Source organism: Nycticebus coucang, chromosome 1 (genome assembly GCF_027406575.1).
Source record: "Nycticebus coucang isolate mNycCou1 chromosome 1, mNycCou1.pri, whole genome shotgun sequence".
In the NCBI taxonomy this organism is placed as follows: domain Eukaryota; kingdom Metazoa; phylum Chordata; class Mammalia; order Primates; family Lorisidae; genus Nycticebus; species Nycticebus coucang.
In genome coordinates this window covers 184,831,528-184,857,519 of record NC_069780.1, presented here as the reverse complement: position 1 = coordinate 184,857,519, position 25,992 = coordinate 184,831,528, and the positions used below count along the sequence as shown (strand labels likewise).

Sequence of the window (25,992 nt, the reverse complement as noted above, 5' to 3'; positions counted from 1 at the left end):
AAAATATCCTTACATTTAAAACTATCAATGGAATATGTATAATGCTAGCACCTTGCCAGCATAGGACAATTGAATGTACTGTTCCCCAAACACAAAGGGTCACTGCAATTTGGAGTTCACCTTCCATCCAGACCTTCCCACCAAGACACTAAGTCAACGGTATTCATCTGATGGAAGGATGGCCAGCATTGGAAATTCCATCTCCACCAGAGAAGTATAATAAAGATGAAAGTCTTATTTAGAAATTCAATCAATAGTCTTAGTATATTGACATTTTCCTATCACTAATTCAAGTAAGGGATTAAAAGGTATAATTTAAGCATGATATCAACAATTCTCATTGTTCTCATATTTTCATTTTAACAACTGAAAGGCAACAAAGTTCATCAAAACCAAAGTTCTTTGGATTCCCCTAAAAATCTCCTTTCTCTTTGCAAGTTATGACATGTATCTTTTGGTAATGTATTAATATTGTAATAAACGCAGGAGAGATGACTTACAAATGGCTAAAGCATGTCTAGGGTTTCTTCCCGTTTCATAAAGTCTTACACAATTCATAACCGAGACCTGCAAACCCAGGTCATTTCTAGAAGCTTCATTGAAAAAAAAAAAAGAAGAATGCAAATTTGAGGTGTCTGTTTTTACTTCTCTCCTACAGGATAGAGTAAAATATTTCCTATGCTAAGACTGCAGGGTTTTATACTTTGTTGCAATTGAACACAGGAGCCACAGTGGAATGTTAAGTCAGGGAACAAGATGAAAGTGGCAGTGGGAAAAGGGGGAAATGTGAAAAACACTTCTGTAGACATATTAACAGGCCTTGGAGACCCTTCAGATAGGACTCCAGAATGTCTTAGCCTAAAGCTACAGTGATAATAACACCCTCAGAAGAACAGTCCCTAGGGAAAGGAAGTAGGATTAGAAATAAACAATATTTCTTTCAGCTGGGATTTTGCGCGTTCACAAAGTTTTCTATGTAGCTATTTTAAACTCATAGTATTGAGGCTTGTAGTATCCTATAGAAGCTTTTTTATTTCTCCACAATTTAAGATTTTTTTGTTGTTGTTGAGACAGAGTCTCACTGTACCGCCCTCGGTAGAGTGCCATGGCGTCACACGGCTCACAGCAACCTCCAGCTCTTGGCTTCCGCAATTGTCCTGCCTCAGCCTCCCGAGCAGCTGGGACTATAGGTGCCAGCCACAACACCCGGCTATTTCTTTGTTGCACTTCAGCCAGGGCTGGGTTTGAACCCGCCACCCCCGGAGAGACTCTACTGAAGTTCAACAAAATAGAGAATGGAAGACACACACGTGGGAGATTTATCATGGCTACGAAAGTTCAGATGAGGCAGAACAGTAAAGAGATTTGAGCCCCCAAAGTTGAGCACAGACTTGAGCTTAATGAGCAAAAACCAAAGAACCCACACCTGGAACATTGACGGGGCGGTCGCAGAAGAAAAGTTCAGACTCTTGCTCATGTGACTCTCAGGATCATATTTTGACATAAACCCTTTGATGATGACTGTTTTGGCTGTTCCTTGTTCACCAATTAATAGCACAGCCTAAAATGGAGAAGGAGAGAAAGAAATCTAAGAAATGAAATACACAGATCAGAATGGGCTAAGCTGTGACCACGCAAAATTCACTGGTTGAAGCCTTAACCCCCAGTACCTCAGAATGTGACTATACTTGGAAGTAAGGTGTTTAAAGAGGTGAACAGGTAAAATGAAGCCTTTAGGGTGAGCTTTAATCTGCCCTCACTGGTGTCCTTATAAGAAAAGGACACTGGCATACGCAAAGAAATAGGGGATTTAGGGACACAGAAAAACACCGTAGGAAAACACAGCAAGGTGTTGCCACCTGCAAGCCCAGGAGGGAAGCCTCCAAAGAACCCAACCTGCCAACACCTTGACCCTGGGCTTTCAGCCTCACGAACTGCCAGAAAATAAACTGCTGCTGTGTAAGCTGGCCCGGCTGCAGGATTTTGTGACAGCAGCTCTAGCAAACCAAGACAACGTAAGGAATTCTCTTTAGAACAATAAGTCACAATTTGCACTCTCTCCACTAATCCAGGAGAAATAATTAATTATGAATTACAACTATTTAATGCTAATATGTTACCAGGAATAATAAAAGAAACATAGTACTTTAGGTGATATCTTCATTTATTCTAAACAGCAACAAAAAACCTTCTATAATAAAGGCTTCACATTTTCAAGTGACATTTTAAAGTATGCTACTTTTACTAAAAGTTAAAAAGCCATACCTTGCCCTGCTTAGCAATGGTGTTAATTAGAAAGTCAGTCCTCACATTGTCAACATTTGGCACCAGAATAGAGCCATATTCTGGGATGGTATTAGAGGGATACACATATTCCTGGGTACACGTGTTCCAATGCATCCATTTACCTGAGGTGAATAGAGAGCATTTGCATCCTCACATTAGTAATTTAACTACTAACTGTGATGAGAAGACATCTGAAATCTTAGGAGGTCGCCTGATAAAATACTCCCCATCAAATAAAGATCTTAAAATTAGAGATCTAAGTGTACAAGTAGGTGTTAACTGAGTCAAAAGTTCCCAAGGAATAATTCCAAAGTTGTCTTAATTAGGAAATAGTAGGAAGTATTTTGGAATTGTTTTTAAATATATAGGTTTTCAATTATATAAAAGCGTATATAAAAATACAGAACAGAATAAGAACAGGATTAAAATAATCATTTTAAAATATCTATTCTCACAAGCTTTTCATTAGGCAAAATATCCTAGGATGTCATGTATAATATCCACATACATGCCTACACATCATATATAATGATGTATGTGTACTATACATGTATGCACATGCTAATAACCCTAAAGTGTGTACAGACGTACAGAGCTAAAGATACATAAATAAAGATAAACATACATATGGCAAAAATATACTTCAAATTTTCTAAGTTTGATATCAATTGTAGATTATATCAAACAAATCGCCAAAATGGACATGATTTGTGGATTTTTTTTAATTTTCCTTAATTCACTAAAAGCTCAGTGCGCCAAGAGGAAGATGCGCATTTGGAAGGCAAATCAAATTTTTCAAAACGAAAATTTTTCAGCCTTCCTTACACAGAAAAGATTTCATTTGAATTTCACAGCCAAGAGTTTTAATTCCCATTTAGGAAAAAACAGATTGTGTTTGTGAGCTAGGGAAAAATAAATCAAAAACTGTCCCCATCTGCAAGGTCTGGATGGACGGGAGCATCCTCACCGTCAGGTGACACATAGTAGTCAAACATGGTGTCCCCAGGACCGTCCAGCAGCGGCAGCTCCAGTGTCGAGGAGGCCCGAGCGCGCAGCCAGTGCTCCAGCCGGCGCCGGCCACCCCCCTCCAGCGCTGCACCCACACTCCACATCAAAGCAAACACGTACAGCCGGCCCAGGTGCTCCCTGCTCACCTCCCCGCCTTGCTCCTAAGGGGAAAGAAACATTTGTGTTAATTACCTGATTCTCAAACCAAAACTTTGCTCTGGAGTTTCAAAGCAAACAATAAACAGAGAAAAGGGACAGTGGCTTCCCCAAGAACAAAGGGAAGGATGAATAAAACTGAGGAAAAAATAAATCTAGGAATCCCACACAGACCCAAAAAACAAATTAAAGATTCTGATCACATGACTTTGTTAGGCTACAACTAAATTCCAAATCCATGGCTTGTTTTTTTTAAAGGTATTACAAAAACACCAAAATATTAACATGTGTGATCCGTGTTTGAAACATTCTCTGTCCCCTACAGCTCTGACTAAATCTGATTTCAAGTGCCATATTTTTTGCCCAGTTTGACTCAGTTAATAAGAGAGAAACTCTCAGTAACGTTGAGCAATTTACCTTGGGGGGAATCAGCCCTTGCAGCATGTTAATGCTTTGTGAGATGACAAAGGCTTCCAGCAACTCCATCTTGTAGTCTAAGTTCTGGATACTGAAGCAATACAAGTCTGGGAAAGATTCCACGTAGAGCTGACGAAGAATTTCAGCTTCCTGGGGTGAGCGTTTCTTAAGGAAACCCTATTAGTTCACAGAATAGTACTTTACTTAAACTTACTACCACACCAGGAAAATGAAAATTTGTAAAATACCTAATGATCATTCTGCACTTATACGTTTCAGGCCTTGCTAGAAAATCTTTCACATATTAATTAATTTAATCCTGAAAACAACTCCATGAAGTAGGAACTGTCATTATCCCCCTCTTACACATCAGGAAACCGAGGCCCAGGGAGTTTAGGTGACCCATTTAGGATCCCACACCTGGTAGGTGACCAGGCCAAAATTCAAACCCAGGGAGTGGCTGGGTTTCCTGTGATATCTCCATATGTGGCTACTACACTAGACATATGCTCAGGACTCAGAGCCAAGATGGAGAAACAGTCTTCAACTCTTGATTAAACTATGCCCTGAGAAAGTGAGGAAGTATACAATATGGGAAAAACTCAGGGGAAAAAAATAAAGGATTAAAGGTGAAAAAGGAAACTTGTTCCTTCTGAGTTATTAATAAGCAATGGAGAAAAGCGTTGAGGATTATGCATAGAAGTGGAGAATTTAGTCATTTTTGGACTCCAATATTAAGAAAGCGTATGTCATTCATAACAAAATACCACTTAACACACAACGTTTTCTTGAGGGGAGGCAAATGCTCTTCGGGTCAGGGAATCAGCTCATTCTTCACCTCAAATAGTCCAAGAAACAACTAGAGACTCCGAACATAAAGCAACAAAATGTGGATTCTGAATTATTCATTAGTTCATGAATTTACCATGATTCTACCTCTACAGAAACATAACACAGCACTCCTGAGTTGATGGAACCCAAAAGCGACATTTACTAGGGCAGGTAACCAGCTCGGCTTCCTGAAGCTGACAGGTTCCCATTAAAACAACTTTCCAATCACTCTGCCCTCTAGTCAGCCTCTCAGAGCTGCCTCGCACCACTCTGAACATTTCCTGCCTGATTCTTCCTGAGTCTGGTTTATTCCTAACCAAGGAAGAAACTGCACTATTTAAAAATATATAAAAATGTTTTAAGTAGATGTAGCATCAATGTAAAGGCTTTATCCACCCTCACTATGGGTAGACTGTAGTATACTTTGTAAATAGCAACTCTAAATAGTCATTTGCTTGTGTAAAAGTATTTTTCAAAAACCTTTGTAAAATTGAAGTATTTTGGAAGAAATCACATAAATATATTTTCTCCTGCATCTTGCTGTATCTCTGTGGTTACTAATCCTGTGTAGGGGAAAAAAAAATGTTGTGATACTTTAAGAAAAGAAAATGTCCTGGGTCCCCTCCAAGGGATTCTAATGTGGTAGAATTAGAGAGAGAACCAATCGTCTGTATATTAAAGAACTGTCATTGGTGATCACTTTTGCAAAGTCAGGGTTGAAACCCTCTGCTTTAATGCTCCTTAATGAATGGATCATTTCATTATGAAATCTGAACCCTTTGGAAGTATTTTTAGTGACACATTCAACTATGTCATTACTATTATGCTACATAATACGTATGCTTCTTCTGCATACGTTCATATCAAATCTAAACCCATTTGCAACCCAGAGTTGTATAAATTCTGGAAATGCATCAATAAAAAATTAAGATATCTCTACTTAGAAGTAAAAGTACAAAAATATAATGGCAGTATAAAATAAGCATCTACTTTATTTAAATTATGAATTCATAAGTTTTCAATCAATATCGTTTTCAAAATACTCATGTAAATAAAAATAATAAATTCAACAAACTATGTCACAAAGATTTTCCACATGGCTTATCTAATAAGCATTCTTCCTTACATTATAATATTTATTTAGTAAAAGACCTAAGCATTCAAGGTATTTAATTATAATTCTAATCAATATATTGTAGCCTGTATTGGTGATAATAAAATCATGTAGCTAAACATGAGTTGAAGAGATATTATCTGAAATATTATTTCTATGTACAAACTTAAAACTAATATTATGACTACTGAGTCTCATAAAAATTCCTTACATGCAATTTTAATAAACTATCTTCAACTTAATATTCTAAGTTGGTTGTTCCCAAACTTTATATGAATGAGTGCCTTTTAAAACTGTCATGAATCCTCAAAGTTCTGAAATTAAATTTTACTTATTCAGCCTTCAGAGAGTTTGGTAAAATTATTGATTCATATAGGTCTGGCAATGACTCTACAACTTATGAGCTAGAAATCCCAGTTTCAAAGTGATTAGAAGAGAATTGAAGGAACTTGTTGGGGGTAATAAAGGTTTGAATATTATCCCAGTGCATTCAAGGATTTTCCATAACCATTAGCATAAAAAAGCAATTACACTGCCATCTGCAAAAAAAAAAAAAAAATTGGCATATACACTACAAGAATGCTAAAGGATCTGTTTTCCTTTTTAATTATACAAAAGAAGGATTCAATTATACCTCAAGAATAGGACTCCAATCAAGGATAGAAGAGCTCATGAAAACCATTCCATTTCTTGAGACGGTAGCAGGAGAAGCATTGTCAATGTTATGAGGCTCAAAAATAATCTTGCAGTTGGGAGCCATGGGAATGCGGTCTCCATTGGCAAGGGTGAGGGTTTTGTTATCATCCAACACGGAGTTCAGATTTTCAATCCAGATGGCATCTACTGGACCATCAAGAACTATCCAGATATGTTCCCCTAGAACACCCCACCAGAGGAGGGGAGAAAGCAGACATAAATACATAGGCATATATCGTAAGTTAATGTCATTTTCATTAAATTTCTTTTTGAGACAGGGTCTCACTCTGTTGCCCTGGGGACAGTGCCATGGAGTCGTCATAGCTCACAGCAACCTCAAATTTGGGCTCAAGCAATTCTCTTGTCTCAGCCTCCTGAGTAGCTGGTAATAACAGGCGCCTACCACAACATCCAGCCAGTTTTTCTATTTTTAATAGAGACAGGTCTTGCTCTTGCTTAGGTTGGTCTCAAACCCCTGAGCTCAGGCAATCCACCTGCCTCAGCCTCCCCGAGTGCTAGGATTACAGTCGTGAGCCACCACGCCCAGCTCATCTTCATTAATTTTTAAACAAAGTTTTGATAGAAACAATTGCCTTATTTCATCACGTAGGACTTTTTAAGTTCTTTATGTAGCAGTTGTTCAAGGCCCATAACCAAATCAAAGTCATTTGCTCACTGAACTCATACTCACTGAGCACCTTCTGTGTGTCGGATTTGTTCTAGGGGTTAGTTTGGAAAATAAGACAATGTCCTGCCTCATAGAACTTACATTCTAAGCAGTAGAGATGACCAGCAAGCAAACAAAAATGTATAAGATTAGGAAAATCAGGCAGGACAACTTTTGGGGCCTTGTCTCAGGAAAGGTGGCCAAAGAAATATTCCAAAAGGAGAATGAAGTAATGTAAAGATCTACAGGTAGAATCTTCCAGACAGCGAGAACAGAAAGCACCAAGTGCCAGATGGAGGACAAGCTGAGAGTCATACCAAGGACTGAATGTTTATTTCCCTCAAAAACCCATCCAAACCCTCAAAGCGATGGTCTTCAGAGCCCAGCATCTGGGTCATGCAGGTGGAGCCCTCAGGAATGGAGTAAATGCTTTTGTTCAGAGAGTCCAGAGGGTTCCCTTGCCCTTCTGCTATGTGAGGACACCTGAGCAGTCAGCCAGGGCGCAGCAGAAGGCTAAGCCTGCTGGTACCTGGCATCAGACTTGTAAATGCCTGCTATTTACAAGCTCCAGGGCTACGGCAGTCTGCTGTAGCAGCCCAGATTGACTAAGGTGAACACATTGGAGGAACAGTTAGAAAGTTGACCCTCAATGGCAAAAAGGAAGCGGCGGGGAGATGTGAGTGAGTGCGGTGGAAAGGCAGAGCGTGAGAAAGCGGGCGATGGAGTCTACCCGGTTTGTTCATGTTAAGTCTGAGGTGGCCAACAGAGATCCCGGCAGAATTGTTGAGTTGGGGATTCATGGCAGGGGTCAGGGCTGGAGATTACAATGTGAACACCATCGGAATAGAGACGAGGATTTAAAGCCATGGGACTGGGTAAATCCTTCTCATAAATGTACAGAAAGAGATGAGAGGTCTGAGGACAGAGGTGTGTAACCTTTAGGCTTCTGCCACGGTCCCGCTTTCTGGCTCCTCCTTCCAGACTTCTCAAAGAAGCAGAGGTGGGAAAGAGATAACTGGATGAGGAAACCCCAGAGCCAACAGACAGAAGGGTTTCCAGAAGGGACGTGACGTCTGTCCCGATGCTACTGAGAGCAGGACGGGACTGAGAATTGGCCATTTGCATTTGACCAGCTGGAGATCCCAAGTGCCCTTGATAAAGCAGTTCAGAAGGTCTCTTTGTGGACAAAATCTGACAGGAGTCATTTCAGAAGATGACTTGGAGGTGGAAAAAATGACAAGCAGCAGCAGAATGCTCTAAGAATGCTACTATAAATTAGGCATTTGATTTAATAGTAATGTTCCTCTTAACTTCTTAACTACTAGCTGCTCTTATTCACAGCCTGACCAAGTCTGTAGGTTGAATTGTTCTCTGCTATGCAACAACTGTGGAAGAATCTATTTCAAAAAAAGAAATACTTTCAAAATCCTAATCAAACTCATTCAGCTGGCAATTCAAGTAAAATGGTGATGTAATCACCAGTCACTTTCAAACGAAAAGTTATCTGTTGCCTTTTTTATGGGGAAAGAAGAAAACTTCTCTGAGCTCCTATTCTTTAGGGAACATTTGGTCGCTGGGGGCACGATCACACTAGATTTCGGGAACAAATCAGAAGCAAAATTTGATTTCATCTCCAATAGAACAGCGATTTCTATTATGAGCACACTTCAGAAGTTAAGCATTTTCACTTTTCTTTTGACAATTAATGTTAGCATGGCCAGACACATTCCTTATATAAAACTTAAATGGAGCTACCTTGAACTTTTCTCAGTATAACAGGGTTGCCCGAATGGTAGACCCAGGAAGGAAGCCCAGGTGTCTCCTTCCTCTCTTATGTTACCACTCCCCGGCATTATTTTCACTGTGCCTCTCCCCTTCTCACTCAGGAATGAAGAAACACCGTGACAGTAGAGCTTCTTCCCCCTGAGCTTATATTCTGAGAACATTGTGTTAAATGGACAGAGTCCATCCATGAGAGGCTATTCAGACTGAACCGCGACCTCTTAATGAGTTTAAATAATCAAACAACAATATTCATCTGCACAGAATAATTTGTTAGGTCAATGTAGACTTCATTTTTGATATACACAGTTTTCTCCTTAGAGAATCCCAAATCCATTTTCTCTTATGATTTTATAGTGGAATTGGTTTTTTTAAAAAAAAAAAAATAGGCTATCCTTAAATAAGAGTAATATTTATAAAATATTCAGTGAAGATAGTTATAGTAAAATCAACCTTATTCAATACTATACATTTCCCTTAACAGCTTTCTCTATTTTTACTTTATTCTAAGATATCATATGGAGGCAGAAATGTTTTGTTTTTTTCAAAAAAATAATTAGAAAAGGAGGGACTTAAAATATGCTAATCAATGTCACTATTTGAACATTCACAAATATCATACTAATTCATGATTTCTTAATCTTGGTTAAAATTTTATAAGGAGAATACAGTCGTTTTACTAATTCGATACATCCACCAAGAATTTCATTCAGAAGTCAAAAATAATACTTGTAGTTTATCTTCTACCTTTCTTAGCTCTCAAGGTTTTCCTCCAAAGGGTAGAAAATATCCCGTCAGTCCAGTCACTTGTGGCCACGTCAAGCCGACCGAACATCTGTGGGGCAGTCACTGCTTTGGGATTCATCCTCAGCTCCCGGTGTGGTTTTCCACAATCTAGACCAAGGAAAACCAAATTTTAAACATCTCAAGTGCCATGTGAACCATCAGTAAGCAACATTGCACTAATCTGTGGGGTATGTCAGCAGCTGCTCAAAATATTAAAAAATGCAAAACTGCATTGAAAATATGTCTCACTGCATTCCAAGTTACTTTATTGACTAAAGCAACTTTTTATCTTCTGTAACCAAAAATCAGATATTGCCTAGGGAAGAAAGGACACCATACTAGAAGGTACTAACATAATACAGAAATTCTCTACATTTCATAGCTCAAAAAAAAAACCCTTTGTTTTACAGTATATTAGATTAAGTCTTGCGCCTGAAATATCACGGAGAAGAGGCCTCCTCCTCTCCATGATCAACTTTAACTTGCTGATAGGTTGTCTTACTCACCTTGAGAAAGATAAGCCAAATAAATTTTGTAAAAATCAAAGACTTTCTTTTATGACTAAACTCAAGAAACTTATTCGAATTTTTCAAACGTTAAACCTATTCTTAAATGGGCTGAGATTCTGTGCATAAGAGACGGTGGCTAGTGAGCAGAAGAGTGAAGAATAAACATGGTTTAAATTATGAACTGATAAAAATAAATGCTAAAATATTACTTACTGTGTGATAGATCCACAAACACATGCATTAATGGGTTACAGTAAAACTTATTGCAATGGTTTACTGGGCTGGAAACAAGGCGCTCTGATAAAACATTATTTCCAGATAAGATTGGCATTTGAATCTATAGACTCAGCTGCGTGCCCTCCCCCCAGAGTAGACAGGTTAGGATCATCCAGTATTTTAAGACCCCAATAGAACAAAAGGCGAAGAAGAAGGGATTTCCCCCTTTTTCCCCCTGCTGCCTCTATGAGCTGGGACATTTGATGCATCTTAGCCAGCATCTACACCATCAGCGCTTCGGCTTCTCCGGCAGGGACACAGACTGAATTACACCATCAGCTTTCCTAGGTCTCCAGCTTGAAGATGGAAGATTGTGGCACTTTTTGGCCTTCATAATCACATGAGCCAAATACTCATAATAAATTCCTACATACCGACGTGGGTGTGTGTTTCTGGTTCTTTTTCTCTGAAAAACCCTAAAAACCCATTTAGAAAACTAAACCGTATTTCTCCTTTTCTTGGAATCACAAAAACAATCAGAGTAATTATTTATAAAAATTTATGGCTATGAAGTTCAATTTCAGCCGCACTTTAGCTTCTGCAATAGACGATATCTGTAAAACTTTGGTAGCACTAATTGGTTAATCAAATCACACTTTACACTTTACGCTAGGAAAGTCTTAATGCGACAGTATCACAAGTGAAGTTGGACTTTGTGGCCCATACCAGAGAAACTATCAAAAATTATTTCATTATGGTAGTAGATAGAATCTCATTATTTTTATTTAAAACTTCATAACACTTTAATAAGCACACTCTAAGAAACAAAAAATGCTTGACTTGCACAGTGTTGGCTAAACTCATTCCTCTCTCTCGTCCTCCCAGGCTTTTCTTGGCTCTGTCCTGATCTCCCCACCTTCACGGGCTCTGTCAAGAGTGGGCACCCTTTCCTTTTCTTGTCACCCCCTTTTGGACTCAAGACCACCCCTCCAGCCCCCAGTCTGTTCTCCATGTGGCCACTGGATGCTTTTCTGCCCACAAAGGTGATCATGCCAATCCCCAGCTCAGTGGCTTCCCATCAGCTACAGAATAAATCCCAGGAGTTTAGCATGACCAACAAAGTTCCTGATGCCAGACCTGCCATCCTAATTTGAATTCTCTTGAACACAGAGCCTGAAAGAAGGACCTGGGTGCCTGCAGTTTAGAGTGAGAGAAGAGAGAGAGTGAGGCAGGAAAGAAGCCGCAGCCAGTGGAGGGTGTATTGCTGAGTTCAGGGCCGATGTAGTATCTTCTTGAAAAACAGGAGGTGGGACATTTGCCATCAACCCTTCTCCCTTGTTAGTTGAGGGTATGGCTTCTTCAGGGACATTAATTACCACCTAAGCCACTTCCAGGCTGAGTCAAATCCCTGACTTCAGGCAAAATCCTAAAACTGAAAAGCTGAGAGACACTACTGGAGCTTGGAGCAGGGGGCACGGTCCAGCACAGCCACACCCAGAGCAGAGGAGAGTCAAAGAGGCACTGGGCACCAGTCACACCTGCTATACCTCCAAAAGCAGCCCGTCACCAGCACCACCCCCAAACCACCACACCAACTGTGTTTCACCCACACCAAAGCATTTCCTTGGGCATATCAAGTTCCCTCCAATCCCTTCTTCCTACCCCAGCTCTTCTTCCTGCTCAGAATGCTTTTTTTGAATCTGCTACTCAACCTTTAAGCTTCACAAGAGGCAATATCTGATCCATATGCCTTTCTATAATTCCCTGGAGATTTTCCAACCTCCTTCACATCTACTCACAGTGTAATTGTCCAAGCCTTCCTCACAGCTGCATTATAATTATCTCTCACTCTGCTGCACTTCACAATCCGTGAAGATGCAGCCAGCCTTTTCATACCTCTTTTCCTGCTTCTAGAACTAAGCCCAACAGAACCTCCAAGGACCAAATATAAAAACACTTACTGCTTGGATGCATGATAAACCAGGGAGAAAACATCATACAAGAGTTTTGGGCTTTTTTAATAAAAAGAAGTTCAACCCAATTATTAATATCTTCTCAATCCTCTGGATTATTAAAGTTTTCAGTAAGAAATACTGTGTTACTCAAAAGACATGTCTGTCCTGCCTACAAACCCCAAGAACAAGTTAATAAATAGCAAATAGTCTAATGATTAATTCATCTCTGGAAAGAACTTCTCCAAAATCAGTGATGCCATATGGATTAAATAATTCAGCCGTACTATACATTATGTATCTGCATTGTTTAATATTTAGTACTCATTTTGTTCAAGTTACTGTACCAGCTGCATTTGTAGTTTACCGTTAACAAAAGGCAGCTTCCTAACCGCAACAAAGATATATTTAACCATAATTTGAGAGGGAAAACACAATCATTTAAAAACATAAAAATCCCATAATATGATCATAATGCCATACATGGAAAAACCGACATGATCAGTCCTGCAGGTATGAATTCTCAGATTGGGCGCAGACAGGTGCTAACTGTGAGCACAGTGTAACACAGGCTGAATTCCCTTCATCCAACAACTGAGGAGAGACTAAATCCAGCCCATGCAGGGCCCTACAGCAAATACCAGCTGCCTGTGGCGACCACAATCATGTCCCGGTACCACACCAGCAGGGAGTGCACTGGGGTTCCATGAGTGACTGAAAACCCACGGGAACACTATGTATGTGGCCCTCAGCAGCCAAAGCTACAACATTTTGAAACTCAACTCTGCCATGGCTAAGGACTGCCAATACTTTTAAGAAGAGAGTTATCAATGTCTGATCAGAACCACAGAATACAAGAATAATTACAAAAGTGGCAATGCCCATCATCCTTGACCCTAGATGTAAGGAAACATCAGGAAGTGAAATACATTTATTTAACTTCACCAGAAAACATGTCTGATTCCAGGTGGGAAGAAGATTAGTTATCAGGATCATTTCAGCACATAGAATTCAAGAGTTGATATTAAAATTAGTTTACGTTGATTAGGAGACAGCACGCTTTACTTTGTAAAGTGGCTTAGTATACTGGGAAAACAAGGCTTTTTGTGAGTGGAACGTCACTTTTATAAGTGATTCAGAAAAGCCTTGGTCTTTTCTGAATTTGAACTGTGATTTTTGTATAAGATGGCAGTGATAATACCTATTTCTGAAGATCCTTGTGAAAATTAAATGATATAACTTGTGTAAGACATATAGCCCAGAGCATAAAGTCACTTAAAAAATGTTTTTTTCTCTCTGGCCCATCAACATACCATGTCATCTTTTAAAATGTCCCCAGTAATCGGTAACAGCATTCCCTCCAGTAAAAATATGTTAATGTGTCTGCCTTCACCCCCGTCTTGTGCAGTCACACACATCACAACTACTTAAATATGTGCCCTAAGCCAGTGAGGTTGGCTGCCCATACCGGTCATGGCTCTCATCAGGGTGTGGATGCAGGTGGTCTTTCCTGCCCCGCTCGGCCCCAGGGCCATCATTCCATGCCTCACCCTCTGCGTTTCAAACAGCTGGATGACTTTCTGTTTCCAGGGAGGGTGGTTGATCAAACCAGCTTCTTCAACCTGACAACATAACAAAACATCAGTAAGGATCTGGATGTATCACTGTGCTAAAACAGAGAGAGCCAGGACTATAGGGAGGAGGGGTTTATTCTTTTCATACTTAGAGAGGGATTTATTGTTTTAATATATGAGTAGGGAGAAGCAAAGGGGACTTATTGGTTAATGGGTAGAGTTTCAATTTGGGAAGATGAAAAAAGTTCTGAAGGTGGATGGTAGTGGCGGCTGTTCAACCATCCGAATATACTTAAAGCCACCGACCTGTACCCTTAAAAATGGTTAAAATAGTAAGTTTCATGTTTTACCTTTTACCATAATAAAAAACACCACATGAAAAATGCATATGTACATAAACAAAGGTCAGGTTGAACACAATCAAAATGCTACCCCAAGCTAATAAGAAACATCTGCATTTGTCTCTGGTCATTGCAGACATTTACATTAACATTTTATCAAGTGCACATCTGAGGAGCGACTTAAAGATTCAAGTGGCAAAATGCATTTTAAATTTTTAACTTATAAGACAATACTTGTAAGTGGAAAAATTGATAGCACACCAGGTTGATTGCAATTCCATATAAATTTCAAGCTATCTTTGTAAATCCACGGTGTACTTTTTATATATCAATATTATATGGCAGCTACTCTGTGCCAAACGCTATTCTAAGATGAATCTCGGGGCGGTGCCTGTGGCTCAAAGGGGTAGGGCACCGGTCCCATATGCCGGAGGTGATGGGTTCAAACCCAGCCCTGGCCAAAAAAAAAAAAAATCTGCAAAAATAAATAAATAAAATTAAGTTTATTAAAAAAAAAAGATGAATCTCATTAATAATATGAGCAAGTGGTACTATCATAGCTTCATTTTACAGGGAAGGGAACTGAGGCACAGACTGACTAAGCAATTTGCCCAAGTTGATCAACTTGTAAAGCTAAGGAATAAGGATTTGAGCTAAGAAATTCAACTCGGTGGTATATGTGCTTAACCACTAGGCTATGCTTGAACACACTGGACATGATGATTTTAATTTTACTTAAATAATTTTGGATAATAGTCTATATATGTCTGTGTATTTGCTCATCATATTTTATCTATACTACAAATTGCCGATGTAAGTTGTTTTATAAATTACTTAATACTTAGCTTTTTAGGTGGTACTACAAAGAGTTTAGCCAAAAGATGAAGAAACTATTACGAGAAAAGATTATCACTTTCCCTAATCAGGAAATTCATACTTTCATATACTGACTTTTTAAAGGAAAATACACATTTATTTTTTATTACAAATATTTTCAAGGAATTGACATGCATTTTATGAGCGAATCACCACTTTTATAAAACAACACTTTTTTTTTCCCCAAATTCTTCTTCATAGAAAAGGAAAATGAGGCACGAGTTTCACATGATTCATTTTCATGCCCAGGAAGATTATAAAAAGTTAAAGCTGGGCAGCGCCTGTGGCTCAGTGAGTAGGGCGCCGGCCCCATATGCCGAGGGTGGCGGGTTCAAACCCGGCCCCAGCCAAACTGCAACAACAAAAAAAATAGCCGGGTGCTGTGGCGGGCACCTGTAGTCCCAGCTACTCAGGAGGCTGAGGCAAGAGAATCGCTTAAGCCCAGGAGTTGGAGGTTGCTGTGAGCTGTGTGATGCCACGGCACTCTACCAAGGGCCATAAAGTGAGACTCTGTCTCTACAAAAAAAAAAAAGTTAAAGCTAAAAAAAACAAAAAAGCCAAAGCTGCACTAAACATGAGGAGAGTCCAGACACTTAAGGACATAACAGGGCGGATTCCCCACCCTAGAGCCTAAGGAAGAAACCACAGGTGCCCACGGGGGAAAGAGAGAACTGAGAAGCCACATGACCTCACTACAAATAACACTCAGTCAGGACCCTGGAGAGAAGGCAACGTGGCAAATGCCAGGGCAAACCCAAAACCAAGCCATGCTCGAGAGAGGCGGCCAGCCGAGCCAGAACAGCTTTTCATTTCTGCACCTGGTATGAGACCCCTCCCCACTCATGTGGCCACTCCCACTTGACTACTAGACAGGTGGTTGTATGACAGGAGGAGCCCCGAGGGCCCGGGATGTTCCATGAGAGGTGCAGTGTATATACACACACACACACACACACACACACACCACACACTTGGCCTCTCCTAAGACAGCAGTGGTAGCCTGGGTGTCGTCTGTGGAGCCCGCAGGTTGGCAATCCCGCTCCACTCAGAGGACACTGCACTGTGAAACACTGTACCTGTCTGCTAATTGCCGCTTCCAGCTCAGGGTAACCAGCCTTGTCCAGAAGAATATTTGGGAAAAGATCTTCAATCAAACTCAGAAATAAGGGTTCATCCTCATCGATCTAAGAAAGAGAAAAGAATGGGAAATCAGACCAATTTTTCTGGCACAAATATAGCAAGGTACAGAAAAATTGAAAATGTCCAATCCAGACCAGTTTATTTCAATGTGGCCAGTAATAAACAAAATATCACCTTCATTGAAGTTGAGTATTATTTTCCTCATCTTTCCTATAAATTAAAAAAAAAAATTGAAGATAAGGAAGAAAAAAACAAGAAGCAAGAAAATGGAAGGAAAGAAAATACTGAAAATACATAATATTCTTTCCATAAAATAGCCAGTTTAGGGGACTACATTACAGTCCACAATTTCTAATTTACATTAAGCAGAAAGAGGGACAGAGGGAGGGGGGTGGGGCCTTGGTGTGTGTCACACTTTATGGGGGCAAGACATGATTGCAAGAGGGACTTTGCCTAACAATTGCAATCAGTGTAAACTGGCTTATTGTACCCTCAATGAATCCCCAACAATAAAAAAATAAAAGATAAAATAAAATAAAAAGAATTTTTTAAGTGAGAAATAGTAACAAATTCAAAAATTGGAACTTGGTTCATACATTTATTTTGAGCTAGACCCACTGATATCGGACATTGGTTTTCAGTCTCCATTTGAAACAAGACTGTGAAATTATTACACAGTTGTAAAATTTACATACAATTTCCTACCAGACTATACAGACTTTAAAGGCAAGATTTTAGTTCTAAAATGCAAAAAGGATTCAAGGTATTCAGAATCTTAACATGAGGATTTTTTTAAATCCATTTCAGTTCTGTTAGAATAGGCACATTTCAGGACAGATAGGAGTCAAAAGTAACTCCTGAAAAACTGTAGTTCAAAGCTATGCTTTCCAGCACTTTGCCTGATAATTAGGCATTTTAAATGAGCATTTAAAATAAATATTTCTAAGTCTCATGTGTGCTTTGTTAGTTGAACTGATATTTAAGAGGGTGGAACGTTTCCATCTGTGAATCTCACCAGCTTAGAAAGATTCATGTCTCGCAGAACACGCATGACAATCCTGGACTCTGTGTCTGTGGGGTTGGCTCTTTTTGCTGCTCCCAAGGTCCGGAGCACTGACAGGATGTTACGCAGACCAAAGTCATAATGTACCTGAAGAATGAAAACACACCGGGCTCATTTTCAACACTCACCTACTCAAGGCAACTATATGAACTTGATAGAAGTCTTATTCACAAAAACGACTAAATGCTCATTTTCCTTTAGAAAACGCAAACAATGGAGCAATGAATTTCTTTATAGGTACACTTTTTGAGCAAATAGAGAATATCCAAAAGCATCCTCCCATGTGCTATCCTTAGCATAAGCTCTCAGGTCAGAACTAACTGATCTTGCGTGATGGAAAATCAAGTAAATTTTCTTTTGGAGTATAAATGTCCCCTGGAGCTTTTTCTTAATCATACGTAAGGAAATTTACTCATCTCCCTTAAGCTAAAATTTAAATTTTTTTTTATTAGATCATAGCTGTGTACATTAATGTGATCATGGGGCACCACACCCTGGTTTCATAGACCATTTGACACATTTTCATCACACTGGTTAACACAGCCTTCCTGGCATTTTCTTAGTTATTGTGCCAAGACATTTACATTCCACATTTACTAAGTTTCACATATACCCTTGTAAGATGCACCACAGGTGCCAGAATTAAACTGGGACCTCACTCATGACTGTCATAGATAGCCATAAGTATATGAATATATATACACACAAGGTGTCCATAAAATTCACACCTATGGTGCATCTTAGAAGGGTACAGGTGAAACTTCCTAAATGCAGAATATAAATGTATGAACACAATAACTAAGAAAATGCCATGAAGGCTATGGTAACCAGTTCGATGAAAATATTTCAAATTGTATACAAAACCAGCACATTGTACCCCATGATTGCATTAATGTACACAGCTATGATTTAATAAAATAATAATAAAAAAATAGTGTGCAATTTTAAATTGCACATGAACTTTATGGACACCCTGTATACACACACACACACACACACATATGTGCCTTTTTACTGATAAATAAGAAGATGAGAATTCTGAGGACGGTAGAAAAGCAGCCTCACTTCAGGATGACCTGGAGGAGGAGAATAAGGATAAATCAGGAAGCTGAGTTCCCAGCTTCACCAGTCCCTTGCGCGCACTCTCTCTCTTTCTATGTATAGACTCAACCATGCCAAAATTCAGCAAATCAAAAGTGAATAATTAAAGTCTAATCACCCAAAACAATATGGCTGTTCCTCAAAAAACTAAATGGTCAGAAAATAGAGCTACCATGTAATCCAATAATCCTACTTCTGGGAATAAATCCAAAAGAATTGAAGGCAGGGTCCCAAACAGCAGCACTGTTCACGACGGCCGAAAGGTGGAAGCAAACCGATCATCCACTGACGGACAAAGGGATAAGCAAAGGCAGCATAAGCATCTAAGGGAATACTATTTAGCCAAAAAAGGAAGGAAATCCTGTCGCACGTTACAGCATAAATGCACCTTGAAGAGGTTATACAAAATAAAATATCTCAGATACAAAAAGACAAGTGCTGAGTGAGTTCACTTATATAAGGTATCTAAAGGGGTCCAATTCGTAGAAACAGACGGTAGCATGGTAGTTACCAAGGCCTGTGGGAGGAAGAAAAGAGAAGTTGTTTAGTAGGTACAGAGTTTCAGTTTTTCAAGATGAAAAAGTTATGAAAATCAGTTTCACAACACTGTAACTATGCTTAACACTATTAAACTGTATGCCTAAAAGTGGTAAGTTTAATGTTCTATGTTTATACCACCTTAAAAAAAAAAGACAGGAGTCAGTAATATGGGGAATTTCCCACATGCACAAAACAGCACAGAAAAAACAAATATTTCCGGGCAGCGCCTGTGGCTCAAAGGAGTAGGGCGCTGGCCCCATATGCCGGAGGTGGCAGGTTCAAGCCCAGCCCCAGCCAAAAACTGCAAAAAAAAAAAAAAAGAAAAAGAAAAATTTCCCTGACAGAGAGAAAGATAAGAGGGAGTGAGCAAAGGCTGCAATTAGCAGAAGAAACCAAGAATGTTGCTGACAAAATGGGAAGAGTCAGGGTCAGGCTAACCAGGCAGGCTCAGTGGCCAGTGTCTGAACACTCACAGAGAAAGAACTTTTGAGTGGGAATACAATTTGGTTGAATCTGTGGGTATAAAACAATCTAGAAGTGAAGAAGTTTGGAACGGAAGCCTGAAGGAGGACAGGGACTAAAGCAGTACGTATGTTAGGTGTTATTCCTGTTTGCTGATGATATGATTTTTATATAGAAAATCCCAAAGACTCCCAGAATTAATGAAAGAATTCAGAAAATTCTCAGGTTACAAAATGGATATACACAAATCAGTAGCATTTCTATACACTAATCATAGTCAAACTAAGAGTCTTATCAAGAACTTAATATCATTTACAATAGCTGCAAAGAAAATAAAATGCCTAGGAATATACTTACACAGGAGATGAAGGATCTCTACATGGGAAACTATTAAGTACTTTTGAAAGAAATCAGAGATGAGGCCCTGCACAGTGGCTCACTAGAGACCCCAGAAACTCCTAGCATTCTGGGCGGCTGAGGTGGGTAGATTGCTTGAGTCTAGGAGTTTGAGACCAGCCTGAAAAAGAATGAGACCCCATCTCTACTAAAAATAAAAAACTAGCTAGGCATGGTGGTATAAACCTATAATACCAGCTACTCAGGAGTCTGAGGCAAGAGGATCACTTGGGCCCAAGAGTTTGAGGTTGCTGTGAGCTAAGACACCACAGGCACCCTACCCAGGGTAACAGAGTGAGACTCACTCAGAAAAAAAAAAAAAGAAAATGAATGAAAGAAAAGAAAAGAAATAATAGATAATACAAACAAATGGAAAAACATCCCACGCTTATGGATTAGAAGTATTAATATTGTTAAAACATCCATATTTCCCAAAGTGATTTATAGATTCAATGCAATTCCATCAAGATACCAAAGTCATTTTCCACAGACTTACAAAAAACAACCACAAATTTCATACAGAATTTTAAAAGAGCCCAGATAGCCAAAGCAATCCCTAAGTAAAAACAACAAATCTGGGGGCATCACACACCTGACTTCAAATGATACTACAAGCCCATAGTTACCAAAACAGCATGGCACTGATATACGCTAAAAGCAGACACACGGCAGCACAGAGATCCCAGAAATAAGACCAAATAGCTAAAGTCAACTGATTGTTGACAAAGCAACAGAAAACATACACTGGGGAGAAGACACCCCATTCAGTGAATAATGCTGGGAAAATTGTATAGTCACATATAGAAAAATAAAACTGGCTCTCACTGTATAAAAAAAAGGTTCAAGATGGATTAAAGACTTAAATGTAACCTGAAACCATAAAAAAAATATAGAAAAAAATACAGGACAAACTGTTCTGGGCATTAGGCTATGCAAAGAATTTATGACTAAGACCCAAAAAGCAAATACAGAAACAACAAAAATAAATTAATGGGACTTGATTAAATTAAAAAGCTCTTCACAGAAAGGGAAATAATCCACAGAGTAAAAACACAAGCTACAGAATGGGAGAAAATATTCACAAACTATACATCTGACAAAGGACTAACATCCAAAATCTACAAGAACTCAAGCAAATCAGCAAGAAAGAAAACAAATAATCCCATCAAAAAGTGAGTGAAAGACAAGAACAGGTTTTTCTCAAAAGAAGACATACAAACAGCCAACAAACATACGAAAAATGTTCAACTTTACTAATCTTCAAGAAAATGCAAAACTAAAGCCACAATGAGATACCATCTTACCCCTGTAGGAATGGCCATTATTAAAAAGTCATGAACAATAGATGTTGGTGTGGACATAGTGAAAAGGGAACAGGTACGCTCTGTGGATGGGAATGTAAATTAGTACGACATCTATAGACAACAGTACGGACATTCCTCAAGGAACTAAAATTAGATTTCCCATTCAATCCAGCAATCCCACTACTGGGGACCTACCCAAAGAAGAAGAAGTTATTATATATGTATCAACAGGACACTTGCACCCAAACGATTATCCCAGCACAATTCTCCTTTGTAAAGCTATGGAGTCAACCTAAGCAGCCATCAAATAATAAGTGCATGAAGAAAATCTGGTATATGTATATATACACACCTACACACACACACACACACACACCATGGAGTGCTACTCAGCCATAAAAATGAATGCATAATGTCTTTTGCAACAACTTGGCAGAACTGGAGACCACTATCCTAAATGGAGTAACTCAGGAGTGGAAAAACAAATACCAAACACCACGTGTTCTTGCTTATGAGTGGGAGCTAAACAATGGGTACCTATGGCCAGAAAGAGGTAATGAACACTGGAAACTAAGAAAAGAGGAGGAAAGGAGGGGGTGAGGGACCAGAAATTACTTATCAGGAACAATGCACACGATTCTGGTGATGGGTACACTTAAAGCCCCGACTTCACCTTTATACAACTCATCCATGTAACAAAAGACAATTGTACCCTCTAAATCTAAAAACAAACAAACAAACAAACAAAAAAAGAAGTGAGAAAAGTAAATCCAGGATGATGATAAATCTATAGGTGTAATAAACAGCAAATATTAATATGAATAATTCTTTGGCTTTTAAATCAGTTTGGATAGAATTCACTTCATTTCTATGCTGTCTATATTAATTTCTTTAAATGTACTTCTCAACCAAACTATACATATGAAATTATTTTATAATGATACACTTTCCTACTTTGTATCAATAACAAATGTTATTAATAAGTCCAGTCTACAATTTTTCAAAACAAAAACATTTTACAGAATAGTAAAATGAAATGTGCCTAAGAGACCTTCAGAATAACACACCTGCTTAGAAAGCTGCTCCTCACACAATTTGTAGAGTGTGAAAAACTTCCTGGCCAGAACAACATTATCTATGAAGCCACAACTTGCCAACTTAACTCGTATGATTATCTGACGGTCCGGAACCATCATGGCCACCGTGCGGAAATTGATCTTCAAGTTTTCGGGGAGTTCCTGCCGCCCTGCATAGCCAGGATTCTAAACAGAAAATACAACCCAAGGATGAACAGTATGATCATGGGCCAACCTGTCAGCGTGATCTCAGAAGATTCATTATGTACACACAATGAGTCTGGAATGACAACCACAGAACTTGTTTACAAAATCACTCTCCTTGGACAGACCAACCCATGAGTTATTAATATGATTTTTGTTTAAAACTTAAAGGCTTTCAGATAGGAGGGAAAATCATAATCCCAATTTCCAGTTGTGAAAAACAGAGGACAGATGACCAGAGGATGCGTGAAGATTGTGATAAAGCTGAAATTCAGTAGCTTTCCAGGCACATCCTTACCATGGTTAGGAAAAGCCCAAATTCAGGGTTCATAGTCACATTGTCTCCATCAGTAAAAATAAAAGATTTTTTATGCTCCTTTTTACATGTCAGAATAATGGAAATTTGCTGGGCTGCAACGGACAGAACTGGTAGATCAATACGGTTAAATTCGTCAAAACAACCCCAGGATCCAGACTGTGCCAGTCCTTAGGAAGGAAATTAAATAGAAAATCCAATTAGGATACAATTTTGGAAATCCAATGAAAAGGACATAATGCGGCTTCCAAAACAAGCATATGTAAGTTTATTCAAAAATAAAATTGAACAAATAAAGCATGCACCAAGCAACCCAAAACAGCTCATAATTTGGCATTTTTTTCTGTAATCATCCAATGTTCTGTGATAAAAGAACATCACAAAAGGCAAGTGATATTAACATGTGGTCCACACAACCCTGGCAAGATGAAAGATTTTCCAAAATGTTTCACAAACTGAAAAATGACCCTACACTGTAGCTAACTGATGGAAAATAAATTTTAAGAAGATATTCACTGAAATTTCTCATCAAATTAAAAATATAACCCAAACCTTTAAAAATCCGTCCAAGTCCTCGAAAATCCATCTGGTCTGAACAATTGAAAACTACGACATATTTCCCAAGACATCGTCCCATGTCTTTGGTAGTTTCTGTTTTGCCTGTTCCTGCCGGTCCAGCGGGGGCTCCCCCCATGCTCATTCCTAGAGCTTGAGCCAGCGTGATGTAACACCTGCAGGAGAAACATCACTAGCCCCATCCCACCAGCATCCCGAAGATTCTTCTGAGACATCACAGTGAAATGAAAGCCATACGAGATTAGAAAACAATGCATCCTAAAAGACACTTATCCTTATCCACGGTAATATGTGTTCTATAAAGAGGAAGAGTAATCTATGGTCAAATAAGTTTGGAAACCCTTTAAACAGTTAAACAGCTTTCTTTACTGCTGAATTTTTCAGGCTTTCTTGTGATAACACGTATTCAGAATTTCCAAGTATGAAAAATTATACATAGCATTTCCAAAATTTACTTGGCATCTTTTTCACAGAAATCGATCCCTGCCTTAAAAAAAAAAATAGATATTCTATGAAAGAGATTTGGAACGATTTAAGTAGATTAATCCCCTTTCGAATCTAAGAGTCAACAATTTGATGAACTTGGGATTGGAATCACATCTCGAATCTATGTCTGTGAGCATCTGTGAGACCCGCACATGAGATTTGGTGAGATTTGGTGAGAGAATCAGCAATGTAAAGGAAAGGTTTTAACCTGAGAACTTGCTGACAAATTACTTGGTTCCCAGCACCACCTGGTGTCGTCAAAGGCAACCATTTGTAAAGTAGTGTGATTTAAGGTTTTCTTATGGCCTAACCATAAAGCATTCACCTGGACTTGAAAAATATTTTAAAGGAAATGAAGTGATTACCCAGCATGAAAGGTGGAAATGAACAGTTAGCACAACACCTGGAGGTGTTCCAGGCTCTCTATTTTATCAGAAACAGGTGCTGAAAAGGCAAGTAAATGACTCAGCCATGAACTTCTACAGAGCCTGGCTAAGGAGAAGAGAATCTGGCGTGAAATCAGGAGGAGGCCTGCTCTCACGGTGATTGAGCCTGGTAACCCAAAGCCTTGCCCCTCCCCGTCCCCTTTGCCACTCCTTTCAGAGCGAAGCCGGTAATAACAGCCACCACCCTGTGCTCCGCGTGCAGTATCGCATTTAAGTCTCCAGGGAACTCTGGATGGAAGCTACTGTTCTGTCCCTCTGTTTTACAGGTGAAGAAAGAAGCTTGCAGAGGATGGAGAAACTTTTTTTTTTTTTTTTTTGAGACAAAGTCTCACTCTTTTGCCCCAGGCTAGAGTCCTCTGGCATTAACCTAGCTCACAGCAACCTCAAACCCCTGGATTCAAGCAATCCTCCTGCCTCAGCCTCCTGAGTAGCTGGGACTACAGGTGCCACCATGCCCAGCTAGTTGTTTTCTACTTTTAGCAGAAATGAGGTCTTGCTGTTGCTCAACCTGGTCTCAGACTCATGAGCTCCTCGCACCTAGGCCTCCCAGAGTGCTAGGATCACAAGCTTGAGCCACTGTGCCTGGCCACAGATTGAGCGACTATTCTCAGAATTGTGGGGGAGCTGCTAAGACACGAGCCAGGCCCTCGCACTGCCTAGTTACCCTCTTAGGGTAAGAAGTATGTTTCCATCTGTCCCCTCAGCTGCTCCATCTTACAAATGTTCATCAAAAATAGGATCATTGGGTTTATATTTAAACTGAGAAAATAGTGAGTTGCTTCAAAGAAATCATCCCATTTACCTGAAGAGTCAGTGAACATGTCGGTGACTCAGCCCTTACTTCTCTGCTAGGTGAGGCTTCAGACCAACTGCTACGCTGGTGCCCGAATGGCCTTCCCGAGACAAGAGGGCTGTCAGAGCATCCCCACGTCCCTGTTAATGAGGCTCTTCCCAGAGGATTCTACACGTGTGTGCCTTCCTCCCTCCCTCCTCTGCTTTTCTTTCTAATCTCTTTCTCTTAACTATTTTCAAAACTGTCTCCATTCATGAACAGGGTTTGGACTGTGTGTGTTTTAGTGGCCTGTTGACAGCTCTGTCTCAGTGTCCCACCTTCCAATTAAATTGCTATAAACTCTCTGCTGTCAGAAGCTGTGTCTAGTTCACACTTGTATCCTCAACTCTTGCCTAACCCCTGTCACCTGTACTCTGTGAACATTTGTTGAATAAATGGCTTGTGCTGGTCCAGCCTTACATTCTCAACTGGTTTGTCCTGTCCTGGCAGTTACTGGAATTAGAAACATAAAACGCAATCATGATGCCAGAAGAACAGCAACCAACCCCCTGAGCCAAGGCTCATTAGCGCTCAACACGACCGATCCATCCCCAGCATTGGTGTTAAGTATTCACAGCCCCATGGATGTATCTCACCACATGGAAACCAGAAGTGGTTTCAGCTCCTGCTGATTCTAACATGCTGAAAAGTTTCCTAAGATAACACAGCACATGCATCAGCAAAGTACTTTTCTTTATCGAAAACTTGTAGTTACAGACCTTTATTTGTAGGACGTGCTTAAGGAAAAGTTGCTAAAGAATGTGTTACTGGTGATTAAGAAAAACAGTCACAGCACAAATATTAACAGCTAACATCTGCTCTATGTGTTTGTATCACCC

At 39.5% G+C, this 25,992-nt stretch overlaps 1 protein-coding gene across 1 annotated transcript in view; it reads right to left on the bottom strand.

Moving 5' to 3' along the window:
* DNAH5 (dynein axonemal heavy chain 5) overlaps positions 1-25,992 on the bottom strand; it is a 237,582-nt gene that overhangs the window by 111,052 nt on the left and 100,538 nt on the right. The window contains exons 37-48 of the mRNA XM_053599003.1: positions 23,366-23,544; positions 22,796-22,983; positions 22,285-22,479; positions 17,367-17,501; positions 16,288-16,395; positions 13,889-14,042; positions 9,705-9,851; positions 6,447-6,688; positions 3,868-4,044; positions 3,254-3,455; positions 2,266-2,408; positions 1,427-1,561 (exon numbers count right to left, since the gene is read on the bottom strand). Of these exons, the coding sequence (XP_053454978.1) occupies positions 1,427-1,561; positions 2,266-2,408; positions 3,254-3,455; positions 3,868-4,044; positions 6,447-6,688; positions 9,705-9,851; positions 13,889-14,042; positions 16,288-16,395; positions 17,367-17,501; positions 22,285-22,479; positions 22,796-22,983; positions 23,366-23,544 (2,005 nt within the window). The remainder of the gene's footprint in view (positions 1-1,426; positions 1,562-2,265; positions 2,409-3,253; positions 3,456-3,867; positions 4,045-6,446; positions 6,689-9,704; positions 9,852-13,888; positions 14,043-16,287; positions 16,396-17,366; positions 17,502-22,284; positions 22,480-22,795; positions 22,984-23,365; positions 23,545-25,992) is intronic.